The sequence below is a fragment of the Aulostomus chinensis genome, chromosome 12 (genome assembly GCF_037954235.1).
Source record: "Aulostomus chinensis isolate RoL2024-O1b breed Wild chromosome 12, RoL_Achi_v1.0, whole genome shotgun sequence".
NCBI classification, from domain to species: domain Eukaryota; kingdom Metazoa; phylum Chordata; class Actinopteri; order Syngnathiformes; family Aulostomidae; genus Aulostomus; species Aulostomus chinensis.
In genome coordinates, this window is record NC_141331.1 from 3,972,501 (window position 1) to 3,993,339 (window position 20,839).

Sequence of the window (20,839 nt, forward strand, 5' to 3'; positions counted from 1 at the left end):
GACGGAGAAGCAGAGCAGAGCCAAGCAGCCTCCCGGCTTCAGGACTCTGTGGGCCTCCTGGAGAAAGCGTGGCCGGTCAAATAACTGGAAGGCAGACATGGCGGTCACCAGGTCCGCTGAGCTGTCGGCAAACGGCAGCTCCTCAGCAATGCTCTGTCTGTAGAGGGAATGACACAAGATGATAGCATTGATGTTGATGTTCCCATTCATTCATTACTAACGACACACTGGTCATTGGGACTGATGTGGTGTCAAAGTTTTGGCTCATGTTCACCAAATTGTATGGAACACGACCTGCTGCTGTTTTACTAAAGGAACTGCTTTTTCTTCATGAATGGGTGGAAGTGCCACCTGCGAGCTAACAGGCTAACAGGTTGCTCACATGGTCTTTCCGAAAAGTCCAATGCAAAAGATACAATTTTCTCAACAAATCCAACACATTTATTGAGTTTTAGAGATCATGACGTTTCTGATATGAATAAGTGAACTTCTAGTTGTGTGACAATGAGACCCCAGAACTGAGAATTAGCGTGACACCTCCTAGGGGGCACCAGCAACATGCATGTTGGATGTCAATTGGATAAAATCCCATTGAGAGAAAGCTAAAGAAATCCATCCATGAATAGAGATTTCTTGTTTTTATTAGGTTGACAAACTGAAACATGTTCTTCACACACAGTTTTTAAAAAAACAAACAAAACAAAACAAATATCTTGTGTCTCTCGTGGTGCGATTTCACCTGTACGTGATGTTGCCCTCTTTGTTATGCTTCAAGGCCAGCTCCAGCTGGGCGGCGCTCCCGTCCGTCCCCACCACAGAGGTGAAGTGTTTGGCCAGCAGCACAGTTCCCTGTCCTGAGCCACACCCCACATCCACCGCGAGCTGGAAGGTTCCATCTTTCTGCCCGGACATATAGAACGTTATTTGGTATTTACTATTAATAAGCTTTCAGCCTCATTCATTAACAAAGAAGATGCCGAACCACATTGAATATTCCAAATATCCAACCGCAAACCTCAAAGAGTTGAGGACTCTCATTAATATCTCCTGTTTTTTTCCAAGACCTCGATGGCTGTTGTATCATTTGATGTGATAATGGCTATGCTTCTTTCCTTCATTTAAGGCCATACTGTTGTTATTGCTCCCTTACAATAAAATGTTGCCGATCTGAAACCTGCCAGTTTGCACCACTGCAACTGGACGAAAGTGCCAGTTTACCCCAAACTACACCTGTGACTGTTTCACCTCGTCGCGATTCACTATGTAAACTGTGCTTTACCTTCATTTCTGTCACCCTAATCCTCGATGGTGCAGTAGCCTGCCCGGTATCTTTTATCTTTTGAAAAATATGCCCCCCCCCCCACCAAATATTTACCTGTTTTTCCAGCATGTCCAATATCTTTTGTACAAATTGGTCTGGTGGGGAAATTCGGTACTTCCAGTAGGTAGCAGCGTGCTCCTTTCCTGCATACATGCTGTAAGCCATAGCGGGAGATATTTCTTGCTGCTACTTTGTCACGTTTCAAGTACTGAGAAGTTAAGAGCTGAAGGAACCAGAATGGCCTGTTGGTCGGGTTTCCCTCAATTCCTCTGGCGCAAACATTAAAGGAACCATTACAATTTCAAAAATGCATCCTTTATTTTACCTCTGTAACGGAGCAAAAATGAAATGCAGTAAGTCACAATCAAAGGAAATTCATCCCCAAATCACGCATGTTCCTGTGTGACATGCACTGAAGGAAACTTGAAAACTCAAGGGAAAGGAGATCCAGTCCTTCCTTTAGTGTAGGATGGAACAGTCCATCCTCTCTGAAAGGACAAGAGGGGAAAAAAAGCACCCCAGAATTCCTGGCGGCAGCAGCAGCTTTGACAGTGTCATATGACTGTTGACAGCTTTTCAGCAAATGATGAACAAATGAGGAGAGCAGATCATCACACGTATTTTCTCTCGTGAAAGGAGGAACGTAAATCCACGTTCTCTTCATTAGTGATTGTCTTTCACTTTTCCTTCCACAATGTGCCATGGAGTTGAACACACTTCCTTCCTGCTAGTTTGGAAATGTAGTTTGACAGCTCCGCTATCTATGTCAGTCTTTACTGCAGGCCTGTTTCTGCACGCATGGACACATTTGTATGTGCTTTAGCATCCTGTCTGCTCTTTAGATGACACGATCAGATAAATGATGGTGACTGGAGACTCTCATATTGTTTCTGCTGTGGGGGATCCCTGCAGGTTCATAAATCAATCGCATATTCATCTGCAATAACCTGCTAAAACTGCTTCTCAGTCAGAACATGCAAGTTTTGAACTCTCAGGGTGAACTGTGAATGTTACTCTGTTGCTTTAAGCGCTCAGAGGTTTTCCCCCAACTACCACCTGATTACATAACTGGGGAAAAAAAAAAGATGTTATAGTACATTTGTAGTTTAAAATACCTTTCAGTCATTAGTGTGACAAACATGATTAATGGGAACATGACCATGAGCAAATATTCTTAGTGAGACAAACCCCTCCTCTTTGAGACTCACAGCTTTTACATTGCTTTCCTAGTTACTAATTCAACCACAGAACATTTGGCTTTTGCTGGTCTCCATGCTGTTTTCAGTCAGGGTCAAGGAAGTGTGATTAGGAACAGGACAGACTTTTCAGATGTATGGTCAGGCTTTGAGTATTCACCTGGGGAGGAGAAGCCCTGTTAAGGGTGTTCTCCTCTCAGGCAGAAGAGCAGCTGATGGATCCATCGAAGCCAGAAGAAGAGAACGGACCTCTCACTTCAAACCAAATATGCCAGCTCTGTCATTAATCTCGCTGCATCACTCCAAGTGAAACGTTCTTGTGAGGTGTCAGTTTTTCCAAATCTAAATGTATTGTGTATCACATTTGTCAGAGTTTGCTCTCCGTTGTCTTTGACCACTTGCTGGAGTCAAAAACATGTTTGTTTGGCTCAGTTGCCCAGGACGCTCCCCCCGGGAGAGCAAAGTAATGGCTCTCCAGGGAAAATGGAGTTAATGACCTGTTGACCATTTCCAGCGTTGAATTCATCAGCTCACCCTTGAGTTCTCATTAGACAACATCCATCACTGCATCGGCGCATGCATTTAAATGAGGATGTTTACGAAAGTAAACTATCAACCTCCGCACAGGCCCTCTCCCCCAAGCGTAGCGTCTCAACACCTGATGGCGATACACGGGGGGACATCATGGCGGAGGTCGGCTTTGATGAGGAACGAGGGCCGAATGACCGTCATTGCAGTATCCTTACATCAGCCAGTGATGAGCACAATACGACACTGCGTGTTCCATAATTGTGTCCTCTGTCTTTTCTCCTGATCCCTCTGAGCTGCACAGTCTGAACTGTGGACGTCATCATAGTCCTGCACACGATCACCACCATGTCCTCGACTAGCGTTCCGATCAAGCAGGAGGCTGCTGTCCATGTGTGTGTGTAGGTCAGTCCCGCTCTAGTCCCCCCATGAACATAGGTCACTAGTTAGGCTTCTGCTGGAAGCTGGAAAAAAAAAAGAGTTCATTTTAAACATCTTTTGTACTCATTTATATGCGATAAAGACATTTTTGACATGTAATTCAGAGGTGGCCTTCTTTTCACCTCAGGATTTTGTCAACTTGGGGGGCACAGCGGCTCAGTGGATCGCACTGATGCCTCACAGCGAGAAGGTCCTGGATCCGTGTCCCAACGTGCGTGTTCTCTCCATGTCTGCGTGTTCTTCACATGTCTGGGTGGGTTCTTCTGACTTGGACGCCTCATCCAGAAGCTTCTCCCGAGTCCTTGAGTTCCAGGACGTGCTATAGAGTCTCGCTGGCAACTTAGCCATCAGCTTCAAGCTAAATATACATGACTGGGTCTCTCTGCATCCTGATGTCATAAATTAGTCATGCAGGATGGGAGAAAACATCCACGTGAGCTCAAGACACCTATTTGTAAGTAATTGAAAGGCAAAATTCACTTGAGTGAAATGTCGATTTAACACCAGCAGGTGACAGATGACCTGAAGAGGCAAAGCTGTTTTCATGCCAGCTGGAATTGTTATTTATATTTGGTGGCCTGAAGTTCTGCTGTGGTGAACAATAGTGTTTTTCTTTCTCTATTCTCTACTTGCCTCTGCCGCCATGCAAGAATTGTTTTAGCATTCCACATGAAGCCCCTCCCACCTGCCAGCTGTTACCCAATGGCGTCTCGCCCAGCCGCTTGCTCCTCATCAACCTGGGTGTACTTATATTTGTTCCCCTCGATGCCCCTGCAGTCCGACCTGATCCCAGTGCCTTTGCTACCTGATCGGTCCAGCGGACTCCTGCTCCTGAGCTCCTGGTTCTGACGGAGCCACTGACGCCTGATTCCTATGTACGATGTATATGGACTAGACATTCATAGGCTTCTTCTGTGAGGGAGGAGTGGATGAAAAGAAATTCTGCCTTTTTATTTATGATCACACAGAGAAAAAGTCAAGTGTCTTTTTACATGTTGAACATTTACACACGGGAAGTTGTCACACATTCATGCTGGACGATGGAAAATGTTTCAGTTGTAACAATGTTCACGCTCACAGGTTTAAAGTTCTCCCTGGGACAAAGGATTACCCTCTTTTTACTTACTTTACTGTGGTACTTCATGATTCTGTTGGGGAATACTACTCTTATTTTATCGATTATTATGGATAAAAACCTCCATAAGCCAATGTATATCTTCTTGTGTAATTTGTGCATCAATTCTCTGTACGGAACCGTTGGTTTCTACCCCAAATTCCTGCTGGATCTTTTCTCCCCTCATGTTATTTCCTACGCCGGATGCATGCTGCAGGGTTTTGTAATACACTCATCTACTTGTGGTGATTTTTCCATCTTAGCTCTGATGGCGTATGACCGATACGTGGCCATATGTAAACCTCTGGTCTACCACTCCGTGATGACCAAACAGAGAATCTCCCTGATGGTGTTCCTCTCCTGGCTCTTGCCTCTGTACTGCATGTTCATGAACACGGCCACGCTGCTGGGCGCCAGGTTGTGTGGCTCCCACATCAACAGGCTCTACTGTGTCAACCGGCTGGTGGCTGAGCTCGCTTGCTCTCCGACCGTAGCCAACACAGCCGTCGCGTACTTCAACATGTTCTTTTATTTTGGGCATTTTGTCTTCATTTTATGGTCCTACATGTATTTGATAAAAACATGCATGTCATCCAAAGAGAACTGGGGGAAGTTTATGCAGACCTGTTTGCCACATTTAGTCTCCCTCATCATATTTGTAGAAAGTGTGCTTTTGGATTTATTGTACATGAGATTTGGCTCCGTGGATTTATCACAAGACCTCAGTAATTTCATGGCGATAGAATTTCTGCTTATTCCTCCACTCCTGAATCCGGTCATTTATGGGTTAAAACTGACCAAAATACGCAAACGAGTGTTGAATTTTGTGCTTGTTGGAGAGAGAGGCAAAGCATCAGCCTGTGGCTCCCCATGAGAAAACTCTGTATCTGAGATGGGTTTTTTTTTAAATTAATAAAGTGATTGTGATAGAAATGAGATTATTCAAATAGCTTTATAACATCAGTGCACCTGACACTTGTCGTACAATCAAAAATCTCACATGAAATATTTTCTTCCCCAGGATGGATTTTATCCTCAGTGTTCACTTGTGACATCTTTAATAAAACACCTCACTCAGGAGTCCCAATCCTACGTGATAAGTGGAAGTTGACGACCCGTTCAACCTCACAACAACAACAACAACACGTAAAGCAAGAAACATTAATTTTCCTCTGTTGGGCTTGAGTGTCACTGCTGAAGAGGACGGGAAGCAACATTAGCAAATGCTGTTACCTCCGTGATGCAGCTCATTTGCCTTTAAGTTTGTTTTGGGAAATTAAATATACGATCAAACATGATGGGTTACTTTTTGTTTTTTGAAAAGGAGTCAAACGCAGAGCAAAGAAACCACGAGTGTCACATTGAAGTGCTGCCTTTTCATCGTTCCAACAGCTGTGAACAGCAACATTCATTTCTAGAATCCAGCTCAGAGAGAGGAAAGAACCACAATCTCTCTCCAACATACAACGTGAGCTACCGTTCTGCTGTAAATCACTTGTGGTAATTTTGGGCCCCGTATCTGCTGTGCTGCACTGAGGTCACATGGAGATAGAAAACACTGATGAGTTTGAAAATATTTTATCTCCCCCATTGTTATATCTGCTGAACCATCAGCTGTGACGATCAAGAACTGCTTTCTGTCGTATCACGTTCCGAGCAGTCTCACATTTCCAGCTTGCATCCATGACTGTGATCGCTCCTCGTTCTCCTGGCAGACACCAGGAACAGAAACCAGAGCGAACTCATTGAATTCTGCCGTTCGCTTCGGGCATGAATGCACTTTCTAGAACGCTGACAAGGTCTGTGGAGCACAGTTGCAGATATTTGACCGTTGTTGCAATAAAATGCAGTCACAGGCACGCGGTCGCATGTCCAACACCGGGTTACTTCGTGTGTTTCTCAGGTTAAACGTCTTTTTTGTTGTATCATCTCGACATAAATGTGTTTGAACATCAAAGGCCGAGTCGCGCACCTTTAAACTTACCTCGTCTGTGAATCAAGAAAAGTCACTGAAGAAGTTTTAGGGTAATTTTTTTGCAACAAAGTCTCTAAAATTGTAAATAAAGCCAGGGTGCATTTTTCAGATATTTTACAATAAATGATGTCATAACATGACCAGTTCTAAAAGCAGACTCACCCTGTCTAACTGTTTATTGCCTCTGCTAAAGACGCCATGTTGTCATGACATCTGTGTGTCTGTCAGCAGGATTTCAGGCGTCTTCCACCAAACACAGTGGAACATTTGCAGAACGGGCCAAGGGAGAACCCATTACCATCCATCCATTTTCTACCTCTTGTCCTGTTAAGGGTGGTGTGGGTGGAGCCTATCCCAGCAGCCTTCAGGTGAGAGGCGGGGTTCACCCTGGACAGGTCACCAGTCCATGGCAGGACCAACACATAGAGACAGACAACCATTGGCTCTCCCAGCCACACCTACGGTCAATTTAGAGTCTGGATTAATCTGGTCCCCTCTTGATGTCTTTGGACTGTGGAGGAAGCTGGAGTACCAGAGAGAACCCAGCAGGAACAGGGAGAACATGCAGATTCCACACAGAAAGACCCCGTGCTGCAGCCGGGGCTCCACCCACAACCTTCTTGCTGTGAGGCGACGGTCCTGACCACTGCTCCACCGGGCCACCTTAGAACCCATTACATTCGGTGGGTAATCAGTAATCGTGCCACCTGGTGGCAACAGGAGAGGCCATGTTTTTTTTGTGTGTTTTTCCCACTGATGTAGTCCCTCTGAAGGCTGAATTTTTCACCTTTGACCTTGAAAAGTGCACAGCAGAATATACATGGGTGTTTTAACCTCCTTTCACTCACTCACACACACACACACACACACACACACACACACACACACACACACACACACACACACACACACACACAATGTCATCCCAGAGCCAATCTGACTAATAATCATTGTGAGTACGAAGGCTACTGTTGGAGGTGTCAGAGGTCGCCCACCGGCAGGACATTTTTCTTCACAGTCTGTTTAACCTGGGTGACATTGTTACACAACAGGTGACATCATCGTTCATGTGTGTGATGTGAACAGGTGCAGATGTTGCTGTCCTGCTTCTCTTCGAGGACGGGGGCGGCTGGCTGGGGATGAGGACTACTTCATTCTCTGCCGTATTTCCTGGGTAGACAGGAACATCCCGGGCCAGTGAAACTCCTGTTTTCCAAAAACAAAAGATGAGAAACTCCAGGCGTGTGTGGTTGATGGTGTGTGCTGTTAATTTGCATCAGAGCCAACTCACTGATTGTAACTCCCTGCGCTCGTGCTCTGCTTCTCAGACAAGATATTAATAAGAGTACAACCAGAGAGCAACATTTTTTTTCCTGCAACCATGAGGGATAATTTCTCTACTCCCATGTTCTTCCTCTCAGGCTTTGAACGAAACGATGAACTACAGATGGTTTCTCTTCTGTCTGACTTTGCTGTCTTACTGTGTGATTTTGCTGGTGAACGTTTCTGTCATCGCAGTGATAATACTGGATAAATACATACATGAACCCATGTATATTCTGCCGTGCACTTTTTGCTTGAATGGCCTTTATGGAACAACAGGTTTCTACCCCAACTTCCTGTGGGACCTGCTGGCCCCTGCTCATGTTATATCCTACTCTGGATGTCTCATTCAGGCTCAGGTCATGTACTCCTTCGCTTGCTGTGATTTGACCATTCTTGCAGTCATGGCGTACGACAGATATCTGGCTATATGTCGGCCGCTGGAATATCACTCCATCATGTCAAAGCAAAGAATCTTCAGCTTAGTCTGCTACTCCTGCTTGACTCCTTTCTGTGTCATGGGCATCAACGTATGCCTCACGTCTAGAGTGAAGCTGTGCAGCCCGTTCATTGCCAGGATGTACTGTGTCAACTGGATTATTGTCAAACTTGCTTGTTTCCCGTCAGAAACAATAATTAATGGCATTGTTGCTTACATTACAATGGTCATATTTACCTCTCATGGTCTTTTCATCATTTGGTCCTACATGTATCTCATTAAGACGTGCGTGAATTCTCTGGAGAACAGAGCCAAGTTCATGCAAACCTGCGTTCCTCATTTGATCTCCTTGCTGACGTTCCTGGTGACGATACTCTTCGATGTGATGAACATGCGCTTCGATGCAGGAAATTTACCGCAGTCCCTTCGGAACTTTGTTTCCATAGAGTTTCTCCTTATTCCCCCCATCATGAATCCTCTCATTTACGGTTTCAAACTGACCAAAATCCGGAACAGAATTCTGAGTTTGATTCATTCGAAATGACGTCTTTTTCCCTGTAAATGCCCTGTGATAATATGAAAGTGTCTGTTGCACAGTACTCGTTCCCCACGCAAGTCTGACAGGAAACAGATCTAAAATGAGCCGTTTCTGGTTTCTGTGGTGTACAGTGGTTCTATGTGTTTATTGGGATTAAAGCGCTTCTCTAAATGCTTCATTTTTTTGGGATACTCTTGCATGATGCGTCATGTTTGCATGCTTTCATGGTCAGACGCTAACCGACGGCGTGCTCGGTTGTAGAGTTTTAACATTTTTGAGAGGATTTTTTTTTTATTGCGAGATGATGGAAGCTCCACATTCTGTCTTTTTAAATCATTCTGGTCTGTGGTGTATTTGTCATGGTCGAGCCGGTCCCTGCTCCTTAGACAGAGGAAATCAATAAGAACCCAACCAACGACGACGCGTGTGTCTACAAGAACCAAACACCGTGAGAAGGAAGTTAAAGGAGACCTTTCTCACTCACTGTGGAGGACTGAAACCGCCACAATTATAAACAACAACAGTATTTTAATTAAAAAAAAAAAAGAGCAAGAAACTGAGCCCCTAATTGCTCCTGATGGCCCTGCGACGGACTGGCAACCTGACCAGGGTGAACCCCGCCTCTCGCCCAGTGTCAGCTGGGATAGGCTCCAGCCCCCGCCACCCTTAACAGATAAGCGTTATTTCCTACAGTAAAATGAAACCTGGAAAACTAAAATGGGGCTTTTTGTTTATAATAATTGTCTGTAAAAAAAAAACACAGAAATAAATCAGTTTTCTTTCTATTTTGTGTTGATTCCTCATTATAGACTCCAATCCAAATGTAGGCTCTACTTCTGGGGTGAAAGCTCCCATGCTGCAGTTCTCTGTGCTTTGAGCGCCCTCTGCTGGTCACCCTCTGTTACTCTGCGCCAGGGCGCTCAAACCTTCTCACACTGAGGGATGGAACTGAATCACAGAGGTGGTCAGCTTCAAACACAGACACGCGGTGTGCCGTTCCCAACCTCCGTCTGTCTCTCCTGGTTCGTCCCCTGAATGTTTGTGGAGCTGTTTCATGGTTTCATGCTGACCTAAATTCGGAACAGAATTCTGAGTTTGATCAACATTAAATGAATTTGACTAATTTTTGATTAACATAGTTTGTTATCTTTTCCTTTACGGTAAATTGTATCCTTTATCCTGATAATTTGTTATATTTGTTCTCTTGTAAGTTTACATCATCTGGATTGGACTGATCGTCAGGGTGACGGTTGGTCCCTCTTAGGTTTTTGTGAGCTCATCCGGGATGATGGTGATACCAAATGTGTTTTATTAACTGATGTTACTGCACAACACGAATTTTGGAGAGTTTCCTGTTCTCGGATCTGAAGCTTTGCTCTGAGGATTCTTTCAGTGTCGTCTTTGTCATTGTTGAAACTTTATGTTCGAAAAAGACAGCAATGCTCAGAGGATAAAGAACCAATGTGGACCTGACAAACGTCACACCGCCACCGTCTTAAAATAATTGCCTACATCATTTTTTTGAACAGCCTAAAACAACGCCTTCTGAAGTTTTGTCTCCATTTTTGTTTTGTTTTTTCTAAAAAAAAAGAAAAGAAAAAAAGGCTTAGATGATTATTGTAAGGGCGACCCGGTGGAGCAGTGGTCCTCACTGTGGCCCCCCAGCAAGAAGGTTGTGGGTGGAGCCCCAGCTGCAGCGCGGGGTCTTTCTGGGTGAGTCTCCATGTTCTCCCTGTTCCTGCTGGGTTCTCTCTGGTACTCCAGCTTCCTCCACAGTCCAAAGACATCAAGAGGGACCAGGTTAATCCAGACTCTAAATTGACCATAGGCGTGGCTGGGAGAGCCAATGGTTGTCTGTCTCTATGTGTTGGCCCTGCCATGGACTGGTGACCTGGCCAGGATGAACCCTGCCTTTCACCTGAAGGAACATAAGAGGAAGAAATTGATGGAGAGATGAATAAATTATTTTTAGAGGGCAGCAACATGTAAAGTGACTGAAAGGGACAAAACAATCCAGAAGGAAGTCACAGCTGTGTAATGATCTCAGTTTTCAGTCTAAAATGAATCTTTGAAGATCGGTGTTACGGTGCAGTCACACCAGTTCGACTCAGTTATTGACCTCACAGAACTGCGGTGATGACACTTGAATGAATAAATGACTAAGTAAGTAAAAAAAATGTGAAATAGAAAAAAAATGAATGGCGGAATAAAAATTCAGGTTACTTTGAAACCAAATTAACATGCATATGAAAAAAAACAAACAATTCAATAGAATGTATTTTTTAATTTTTGTCCCAGTGGCCACATGATTTACGTATTCTTTCATTTGTTTTCACATGTATTAATGTTGCACTGTATTCCTATTTATTGACATTCTCTCCTGCACTAATCAACCATTACCCTTTCCATCCATTTATTTATATATCATTTAGTTTCCCCCCCTCTTCTTCATCAGTGGCTTTTCTTTTCGTTTATTTGCATTTTTAACAAACACTATTTGGAATATTTCCCCCCAAAAATTGTGGCCAAAATTTATATTTATAATGTATTTATAGGACATTTAATAAATGAGCTAAAACAGCCCTAATTACATTACATTATATTATATTATATTATATTAGGATGACTACATTTCACAGCTTGTACATTTGTGCTTTCACCTGAACACTATCTTAGTTTTGCCACTAAACATACATTTTTATTTTTAATTATATTACCTTTACCTTAGCATGAGCATTCGTCTTGTTTTTTTATTTATTTTGAAAATCTTTTTAATGACGTCAACTTGACAACATCCGTTGCGCCGCGTCGCCGCTCGTCCTAGCCGAGCTCTGCTCCGCACCACTGGGTGGCGATAGCGCGCCGCGTCGCGTCCACCGACCCCCGGCCGTTTACACCGAGAAGAAGAGGGCCGACAGCAGTGTGGAGACTGCAGTACATGCGACCGTACAAGTGCTGCTATCAGCCCGTCTCCTTTTCCGTTCAACAACCGCGACGACACGGAGGGAAACAGACGTCCGGGAGCCCGAGTGGAGTGACCGTGAAGATTTCTACCCGTCCGGGAACCCGGAGTCTCTGTTACGGCACGACCCGTGAGTAGGCTGGTTCCGTGTTATTTTTGGGCTGCAGAGGATGAAACAAACGGGGCTGCTCATATATGATTCGGGCTCCGGCTGTGTTTATGTAATATTTGGCTTCTAATCATCTCAAGCAGCCGAACGCGGGGACTCGGCGTTTATCGTTTCCCTGACGTAAATATTAGCCGTTAGCTGTGTGGAGGGCTGCGGAATGAACCTGCGTGTTTGCTGGGGGATTTTTATGGCTGTCATGTTACCTCGGTTCTACCCTGACAGTGCGGGGTCTGCGAGGGTCTGTCAGGGGAGAAGCATCCGCGGAGGTGACGGTGTGCCGCCCCCCCCCCCCCCCCCCAGTGAACGCAGCACCGGGGGGGCCGCCGCGACACATCCGAGTGTTAGATGCAGGTGTTCGCTGCAGTGCCCCGGTTTGCTGATGTCTTTACACACACACACACACACACACACACACACACACACACACACACACACACACACACACACACACACGCTTTGAAAAAGCCCAGAGCATCCATGCAGGGGTGCGGCTAGAGATTTCGGGGTCCCATGAAAACACAAAATATTGGGCCCCTGAGCGTTGGGTTCTACTGTGCTAGTCAGCCCTGTTCCAGGAGCATCAGTCCAGCCCGGAGCTCACCAGGGAGAAAGAAAAACCCACCTTAAACCCTTAGGGGATCTTTTTTTTTTATTTTCATGATCTTTTTATTTATTTTGCTTTGCATTTTCTCTGGTTCACGTGGGAATTTGTGAATCCAGCCATGAAGTCGCAGATCACGCAGAAACGTTCTCGGCGAGGTCGACTTTATCAGCGCAGTCCGCCCTGAGAAACCTGGTGACGGAATTAGTTCCCGTCACCGGATCAGTAGATCCAACTGGTTTTGTTGTACAGCCTGAAAAGTGGAATTGATGGAAGACAAATGAGAAGTAAAGTTGCTGATGTCATCAACCGGACGCCGGCAGAGGTTGTAATGGAGGACGGGTCATCTGTATCAGCTGATATGGACGCGATTGATAGGTGTGTCGGTCAGTAAGACGCCAGTTGGCTTCCTCGTCCCTCGTGGGTCGTCTGATTTGTGGTTATTCTGAGTGTCGTAAAGCAACTGATGACTTCACAACACTTCAGTTGTTTATTATTTAAGAAGATTTATTTTGTTGAAACAAAAGAGGCAATAAAACAGAATTCAAAGAAATATTTGTCTCGTTTATCGGCCAGATGTTTGTTTTGTTTATCAGGACTGGCCTGAGCGCAGCCCCGGCGGGCCTGTCACAAACTTTCCCCAGCATCTGCGGCCGAGTTTCCTCCCGCTGATCCGGGAGAGCCGCCGGCCCTGCAGCAGCCCGGCTCCACTCGTGTGATTTAATCGCAGTAAACAGATCAAAAACAAGGCTGAGGTGAAGTTCCGTCCACGTCCTGGGTTTGCGCTCGGCGTTTGAATCGGCTGGGTTTCCGAGTGGAGTTGAGCTCTGCCTCATTGTCCCAAACGTCACTGATGCTTTAAGAAGTAGATCTTTCCTGAGCAGAAGTGAGTGGCTGCACCTCCTCAGCTGAGGTCCAATATTAGACCCCCCCCCACTCCCCCCCACCCCCCAAGGTTGTCACAGCTCCTAAAAAATGAAACAGGACTTTTCCTGGGGGTTGATCCTTCTTTTTTTTCTGTATTTTGTGCCATCTGGGCCTCTGCAACTAGATGAAATACTAGACCCCTCCAAAAAAAGGGAATCATTTTAACCAAATTAAAAATAAAAACAACGTGAATTTAAATGTATGCAGCAAAGGATGGGGGCCAGCTGGGGGTTGAACCTGGACTCGCTCAGCGTCCATATGGACCAAAGGCTGTCGGGTCGCTCCACTCACTCAGGTGACGTTCCAGGCTGTCCACTTGTTTGATTTGGGGCAGCCGGGGAGGAGGTGCGGGAGGTGCGGGAGGTGCGGGAGGTGGTCCTCTGCGGCCGTGGGCAGATGCAGCCGTGTGATGAGCGTAACTCCCTGGGCTGCTCCGGGCCCAAACATCTGTGGCTGATTCTGCTTGTACATTCCTCCGCTGCAGGTTTGAATTAAAAGCTGCTACCTTGATGTCTCGCTCACGCCGCAGCACGTTGCGCGCACACATCTGGAAACAAACATCCGCTTGTTGCAGAACATCCATGTGATTGTACCTCGACGCCCGTAAGCAATTAAATTAGGGCAGCATCTGTTTAATTTACAGACGTTCCCTTGAAGGAGCCAATGACGACTCTTAGCCGCCACCGCCGCTTTACTTAAAGGGAAACTGTTACTGCTATTTTGCATATTTTTCCCCAAATAATGAACTCCAGACAGCGACGCTTGCCCGCCAGCACATGTGAACGCTCTGGCTCGCCTCCGTGTGGCGAAGATGACCCCAGTCGATGCATCTCTCCCTCACGGATCCTTCATGGAGGTGTTTATCCTCAGAGTGGTGCTCAGCGAGGAGGCAGGTGGAGCTCCGGTGCAGACGGAGCCCCCGGCGGTCCTGATGTGGTCTGGAGGAAGGGGACACGCTGTGTTTACGTGTCGTGGTGGCGTTCCTCCTTCTCCTCCTCAGTAGTTAATGCTGAGTAAAGCTGCGGGAATTGTTTAAATTGCCGCTGGAGAGAAATAACAATCAGGAATGTCCTGATCCGGTGTCAGAGTGTGGGGGCGGGGCCAGTTAGTGGATTTGAAACTGATCAAGATCGTTTTATTGAACACTGCCAGTCACGTCAGCAGCAGCACTTCCTCCCTGAACCCCAGGCTGCTGCTGGATTGGTGTGAGATTCTTCAGGTGGAGCCTGTGGAGGGCCTGAGAGCGTCTCCTGCCTTGTGGGTTGGTTTCAGAATATTTTGCTCCTTTTTAAAACAGGAAGCAGAAAAGTTGACTTGTGTTCAAGAGTCAAATCTGAGTTGACTCAGAAAAGTCACGTACAGCCCCTTGATTCATTGATAACCAGCTCGATAACTGATAAATGTTTTTTTTTGCAAGCACAGAGTTCAAATATATGCTGATTCCAGACTTAAAGACAAGGATTTGTTCCCTTCTGTTATTTATGAATCAGGATTTGCTTCTTTGGACTGATTGATTTTCATTTTCTTCATTTTGAAAATACATTTCAACAAAATGATCAAGCAGCAGCCAGAAGGAAACACCTTCTCCAGATTTGCTGCGAGCGTCCACTGGGACTCAAGGATGAACTGACAAGATTTTGCTGGTCAAAGGTCAAGGAACGGTTCCTTTTTATTGGAAACTTTATAGATATATTTTTTTTCTTTGCACTCAACTTTTCTCAGTGTTGTAAGCACTGTATATTCATAAATCTAGATCTATTTTTAAATCCCTTCAAACTTTGAAAAAGCCACGCACCACCTGAGCGCAGCAGAGACACGGCTCCAACCAAGTCATGTGAGTGAAGTACAAGTTTTGTGATTAAAACACTGACAAAATCAGTGATTAGAAACACGTCCTGCCTCCGTGTTGTTAGCAAACAGCAGTGAGCCGAGGCTTCAGGTAGCAGCGTCCCGTTGTCGCCGCCGCCGCCAGGTTTTCCAGGAGGTCTCACGGCAACGCCCTGATTACGCTCCCTCTGTTGAATACTTTCACACGTGGAAGCTGCTGCGTCTGATCTGCTGCGGCGCGGGTTACGAGCCTTGCTCAAGGGCACCTAAGTGGAGGTGGTGAGAGAGGAGCGCTCTGCCCACCTGGCTGTGCCCCCCCCCCCCCCCCCATCACAAGCTGGCCTCTGGAAGCTTAAAGCCACCAGCTGCTGCTAGTTACCAGGGATTCTGTCAGTGGCTTGATATCAGGCCAGCGTGGAGATTGGCTTCTGTTTTGCAGGTTTGTGATCTGAAGTTACCGAGTCACTCCTGATGAAACCTTCGGGTTATTAATGTAGATGGAATGTCACGTCGGTGGCTTCATTTGAGTTCAGTCTGGAGTGTCGGAGCCAGACCCCTGAAAGCAGGAGTGGGAGGATGTTTGGTTGAGAGCGTCTTATCATGTGTTTGAACTTCTCCTGTGCTGGACTTGTGAGGCCGGGCGAGGACGTGGTGGGGTGCAGGAGCGAAGGGTTCGCTGAAGATGTTTATATTTTGGCTCGGCGGCGCTCAGTAAATTCAACACCCAAGAATTTGAAGGTTTTTCTCGCTAACAGTTTGCAGAAGCTAAACAAGAGTCCAGATGTTGTCAGGAACATAAAACATCAGCACACCTCAAACAGACGATACACAACGCTAGCTGAGCCTCTTAGCCCAACGCTAGCTCTGTACTTGGAACGGCTGCAGTTAGACTACAACAGGGGTGTCCAAACTGGTCCAGTCAGGGCCGGTGTGGCTGCAGGTTTTCATTCCAACCAAGCAAAAGCAACACCTGATCCAACAAATGAGCTGTGTGGACGCAGCGTAGTTGATTTAAGTAGAATCAGGTGTTGCTGGCCCTTACTGGACCAGTTTGGACACCCCTGGACTACAATACGGTTGAAGTGGTGTTCAGCGGTGAAGGTGATGTCATAAACGTGACCTCACGGTGACGCTCCGTCAGCCCCGCAGCCCTGCACGAATGAATCCTCTCACCCCATGAAGCCCGGCCTCGGCTGCTGGGGGCCGCAGACTCATCCGCCATTGGCTGAGCCGACTGTGTTACCTGGCAACTGCGCATGTGTGCGAGGAGTCGGTTCTCGCTGCCGCTCGTGTGATGCTAGTTTCTGACCGTGGTGTTTGTCTGGAGCGGCGCAACCTGCCTCAGCTGGTTGGAGTTTTGTGTGAGGGTTTCGGAGCAGGAGTGTGTTTGCTGAGTTAGTTTTTTTTAGTTTTTTTTTTTCCAGTTGGGACAAAATGTATCCTCAAAGAGTGAAGACAAAAACTAATCCAAGTGAAGGAATGTGAGAACAGTGTAAAGTGCAAACAACAAACAGAAAGTGACTTGACAGTGAGTGACAGCAGAGATGAGCTGGCTGCAGGCTGCGTGGTGACTCACTAAGCAGACCAGGGGTCGCCTACTGCCTTCCCCGCGCTGAGATTTGTAAAAGAGGGCGATAGACCGCAGATGACCTCTGCCTCAGAAGAAGAAGGAAAAAAAAAAAGACAGAAGTCTTTCGTCAAAGCAGAATTTCGTCTCAGTCTGACAAGTAATGAAGCCTGTTTATTTGAGGACAGGATGTTGTGCTGGGGTTGCGGTTTCTGGTCAATACTGAAGTTTGCAGCTCGTCGCAGAGCCGAATTGAAGAAACTTGCAGGAAAAATCCTCGTGTTGGCACATCTGACCGAGTTGGATCTATTTTGTCTCATTAGCGTGTTTGTAGTCTGTCATTTCTCAGGAGGAGGAGAGAAATATCGCTCTGCTGGACTCAGTTACATCAGTGAGGTGTCACTTCCTTCCTTTGAAACTATGAATGAGTGAATACATGGATTTGTGAATGAGTGAGAAATGACCCCCCCCGTGGGGTGGCGATATCAACGGCTGTTTCTGAGCTGAGTGGTGGTTCCCATCCAAAGGTCCTCCGTTCCCAAAGGGATCCCCACCTATAAGTCACTCCTGGGTGGTGAGATTTTGGCTGGAATAAGTAATAAAACCTCGTATTTCCCTTTTTTACAACGCAGCACTGCAGGAGAAGCATCTCCCTGAACAACTACGACATCATCACATCCTCCTGTAATGAGCAGTGGTGCCGAGGAGTGAGGGCTTGCTGGTGGTTTGCTAAAACAACACCCACAGCAGTCGGTGGATGTTTATGAATGCAATAATGTGTTCAGTGCTGTGAAATAATTAAAAAGTAATCCAGTTACTCACAAGAACATCTTGTGGTGGTGTATTTTCGGGGGAGAAACAACAAATATATGTGTAATGCTTGAGAAGTTATTTTGAGGAATCTGTTCGTTATCTTCATTAATGACCTCTCAGGTTGGCTGACTTTTTTACAAACGAGAATCTGAATTTGCTATTTGTTGTGTTCCCTCCACTTTGCCGCGTGGAGAGTTATTCTAACAGCGCACGAGCACCATAGTGCCAAGAGACTTTATTATTATCTTTTATATTATAAGTGCTGTTAACCATGGTAAAATCGGAGGAAGCTTTAAATTAGTCAAAAATGTGCTGCAATCTTTGCTTATAACCGTTGACCGTCCAGCTGAAGGGTCGGTCTAATGGGCCTCACTGAATATTTCACAAAGCTGCAGCAGTTTTGCTCCGCATGCTGAATTTACAGAGGAGGAAAAACTGCTGAGACCAGACCAAAGCGTCCATGTGCAAGTGCATGTGTGTACCTGCATGAGCAAAGTTCACTCTGCCTCACTGCACTTCCCCTCTGAGCCAAGCTGCATGCGGCCGTGATGCTCCTCCGGCTAGTAGACCCATGCAGCAGCAGCAGCAGCAGCAGCAGCAGCAGCTCTGGCGCTCCTGGGGCTGGTGTGTGGGTGCTAGCTCAGGGCTCTGGACTCGCTGGTCCACAGGTCACGGTGCCGCCGCCGCCACCTCTGCCTCAGCTGGTTGCGCCACCGCATGATTTAGACATGCAATCAAGCTGCATGCGTGTAAAGCTTGACAGGTCCTCAAGACTTGACAGTCGCAAAGTATTTTAATGTGAACATTATTTCTCTGTTCTCTGCTGACAGAGTTGTTGTTATAAATACATTCATTTAAAAAAGTATTGAAATAAAAGCTAAGCATAACAAGTGTATTTTTTTTTTTTTTTTTAGTGCTGACGAGCAATTTCCCCCCAGAGAAGTTCTGTATAAGAGATAATCGTAAAACATAAATGGCATTTTTCTCTTTTTACTCTGCCCCATTCGACTGCTGAGGCCTTCCCTGATCTTTCTCCTGGTTCTTTGCACACCAGCGTTACTCTCCTGTTACTTCTGCTCGTGGTCTCCTTAGTGGGGAGTCGGTCAGTAACTAAAGCCCCCGAGTCGCTCCTGGCTAGCGCTCGCCTTCTGCTCAGGCTTTAAGTTCTGCTGGAAACTGCAGCGGTTCACTCAGTCACCGCGGCGGAGGGACATCAGAGCGGATGATCACGGTGCACTGGCGCTAATGCTGCTCATACCAACAACAAAAAAGAAAACCCTTGTTTCGTATGAGTCTGGGGTCCTGTGGCTGCTAGTTTGAGTCCGTTTTAAATCCTCTGCCTGCACGCGTGGAGGCAGCAGGAAGTGCAGCCGTCACCTTCCCTCAACCCCTTGTGGACGGAGCAGCTCCTGTCATCAATCCATATGTTCCCTGCCCCGGGGACGCCGGCGCTTCAGTATTGATGGATGCACCATCGCTGCATAATGGAGATGAGAGAACCACAATACCTCAGGATTTGTGCGCTGATGGGTGATGATGATGATGATGAGGATACTTTAAAAGAAAAACACAGCCCCTCCACCCGTTTCAGTCACTCATGAACTCAAACGACGTCCCCTTGGTAGGGTTTGGACTGTTAGGGTGTTGTTGCACATTGTTTTAGGTGTTATTTCAGGAGTATATAGGCAGTTTCCACGCCACATTAATTCCCATTAATTCCCACTATGCTGGGATTTCACATATTTTTAACTCCAACTACTTGTGAACTGTTTGAAATTCTTCCCAGGTTCTTCTGGACGCTTACATGCCACATTTGACTAATTACTATTTATCATTTGTTTTCCTCCTCTAATTTCCCTTTGATCACACTTTGATTCCTTGATCTTTGATGTAAATTCAGAGTGTGTGTGTGTGCGCGTGCGCGCGTGTCTGTGTGAACCTGAGCCTTTTGTAAAGCTTCGTGGTTGAAATGCAGCATTTCGATCCGTGTCAGCTGCAACAAAATAATCAGGCTGTGACCTTCATGTCTGACGGTCAGGACAGTGCAGCTCCCTTCCTGCTCAAATTAGAGTAGAAATTGATTTCTGACTTAAGTTTACGCGAGTGGCTGGTCAATCAATTAGTCTGTGAGTGTAAAGAGTATTTCAGCGTTTGCCTGAGGCTGTTGTTGCTAACTATAGCGCAGCGCTCGGTGTCAAAGGAGCAGCGTGTACAAGCTGAAACTAAATATGTGCCTGCGTTTATGCGACAACGTGATATATGTCCAGACTCGTGTGCGGGCCGTAGCGAAGACGCTTGTTAAATTTTCATATGACTGATAGTGTTATAAGCAATTATGGCTGCCTTCATTAAGACCTGAAGTGTTGTGCAGCAGCACTGGGAAGTGAGAGGTCAAGGGTATACGTTTATCTATGCTGCACTGCACAGATATAATGATGGTTTCAGCTAGCGAGGCTCCCAGGCTCCTTCCTAGCTTTTAGCTGTGGCCTGGGTCTCAGGTACAAGCGTGTATATGATAGCTTTGCTGCTATTGTGTGTGTGTGTGTGTGTGTGTGTGTGTGTGTGTGTGTGAGAAATAGCTTTTAGAGGTCAACAGATAAATCAGCTTCCTTGGCTGTGATAGTAGCCCATGGCTGAGCAGCCTCCACCAGCCACGCAGGGATTAGACAAATTTCAACGTTTTATGTCACGCAAGGACCAAAATCTCATACAGTAGAAATTTGCCAAAATTGAAGAATAAACTGTTTTATAGAGTCACCAAATCAAAGGGCCAATTTTTAAAAATTGTATTTTGCGACAACATCCTCAAGATGAGTGCAGTCACCCTAATTGTCTGCACAATAATGAAGGCAAAGAAAATCCCAGCGACTGCTGCAGTCTGAGAAAACCTGGAGTATCTGTGGATCCAGAATCATGCAGATGGACCGGATATCAGCCCTGTGTATTCTATCAACTATGATGACATTTATCTGAAAGATACGATTTTTTTTTTTTTAAATGAAGGTTTTTTTGTTGTTGTTTTCAATGCACAACAACAATAATCAAAAACAAAACTAAAACTTAAGCTGGACTCTGTGGTTCTGGCATTGGCTGCATAC

At 46.0% G+C, this 20,839-nt stretch overlaps 3 protein-coding genes and 1 pseudogene across 6 annotated transcripts in view; 3 read left to right on the plus strand and 1 right to left on the minus strand.

Annotated features, from left to right (window-relative positions):
- The window catches only part of LOC147251778 (putative methyltransferase DDB_G0268948), a 4,986-nt gene extending 3,450 nt beyond the window's left edge, over positions 1–1,536 (minus strand). The window contains exons 1-3 of the mRNA XM_086219707.1: positions 1,376–1,536; positions 740–900; positions 1–157 (exon numbers count right to left, since the gene is read on the minus strand). The exon at positions 1–157 is cut by the window's left edge and continues 63 nt beyond it. Coding sequence (XP_086075833.1) covers positions 1–157; positions 740–900; positions 1,376–1,486 — 429 coding nt within the window. The 5' untranslated portion in view covers positions 1,487–1,536. The remainder of the gene's footprint in view (positions 158–739; positions 901–1,375) is intronic.
- A 1,793-nt stretch (positions 1,537–3,329) lies between these two features.
- LOC147251779 (olfactory receptor 5F1-like) lies at positions 3,330–5,474 on the plus strand. The gene is made up of 3 exons (XM_086221121.1): positions 3,330–3,450; positions 3,614–3,940; positions 4,137–5,474. Exon 3 carries the CDS (start codon positions 4,416–4,418, stop codon positions 5,472–5,474), a length of 1,059 nt encoding a protein of 352 aa, XP_086077247.1. The 5' UTR covers positions 3,330–3,450; positions 3,614–3,940; positions 4,137–4,415.
- A 2,482-nt stretch (positions 5,475–7,956) lies between these two features.
- LOC147251780 (olfactory receptor 11H6-like) lies at positions 7,957–8,976 on the plus strand (annotated as a pseudogene).
- Positions 8,977–11,757: 2,781 nt separating this feature from the next.
- Positions 11,758–20,839, plus strand: part of adarb1b (adenosine deaminase RNA specific B1b) — a 122,086-nt gene continuing 113,004 nt past the window's right edge. For all 4 annotated transcript variants that reach the window (XM_086219710.1, XM_086219713.1, XM_086219709.1 and 1 more), the window contains exon 1: positions 11,758–11,967. The gene's annotated coding sequence lies outside the window, so the exon portion shown is untranslated. The remainder of the gene's footprint in view (positions 11,968–20,839) is intronic.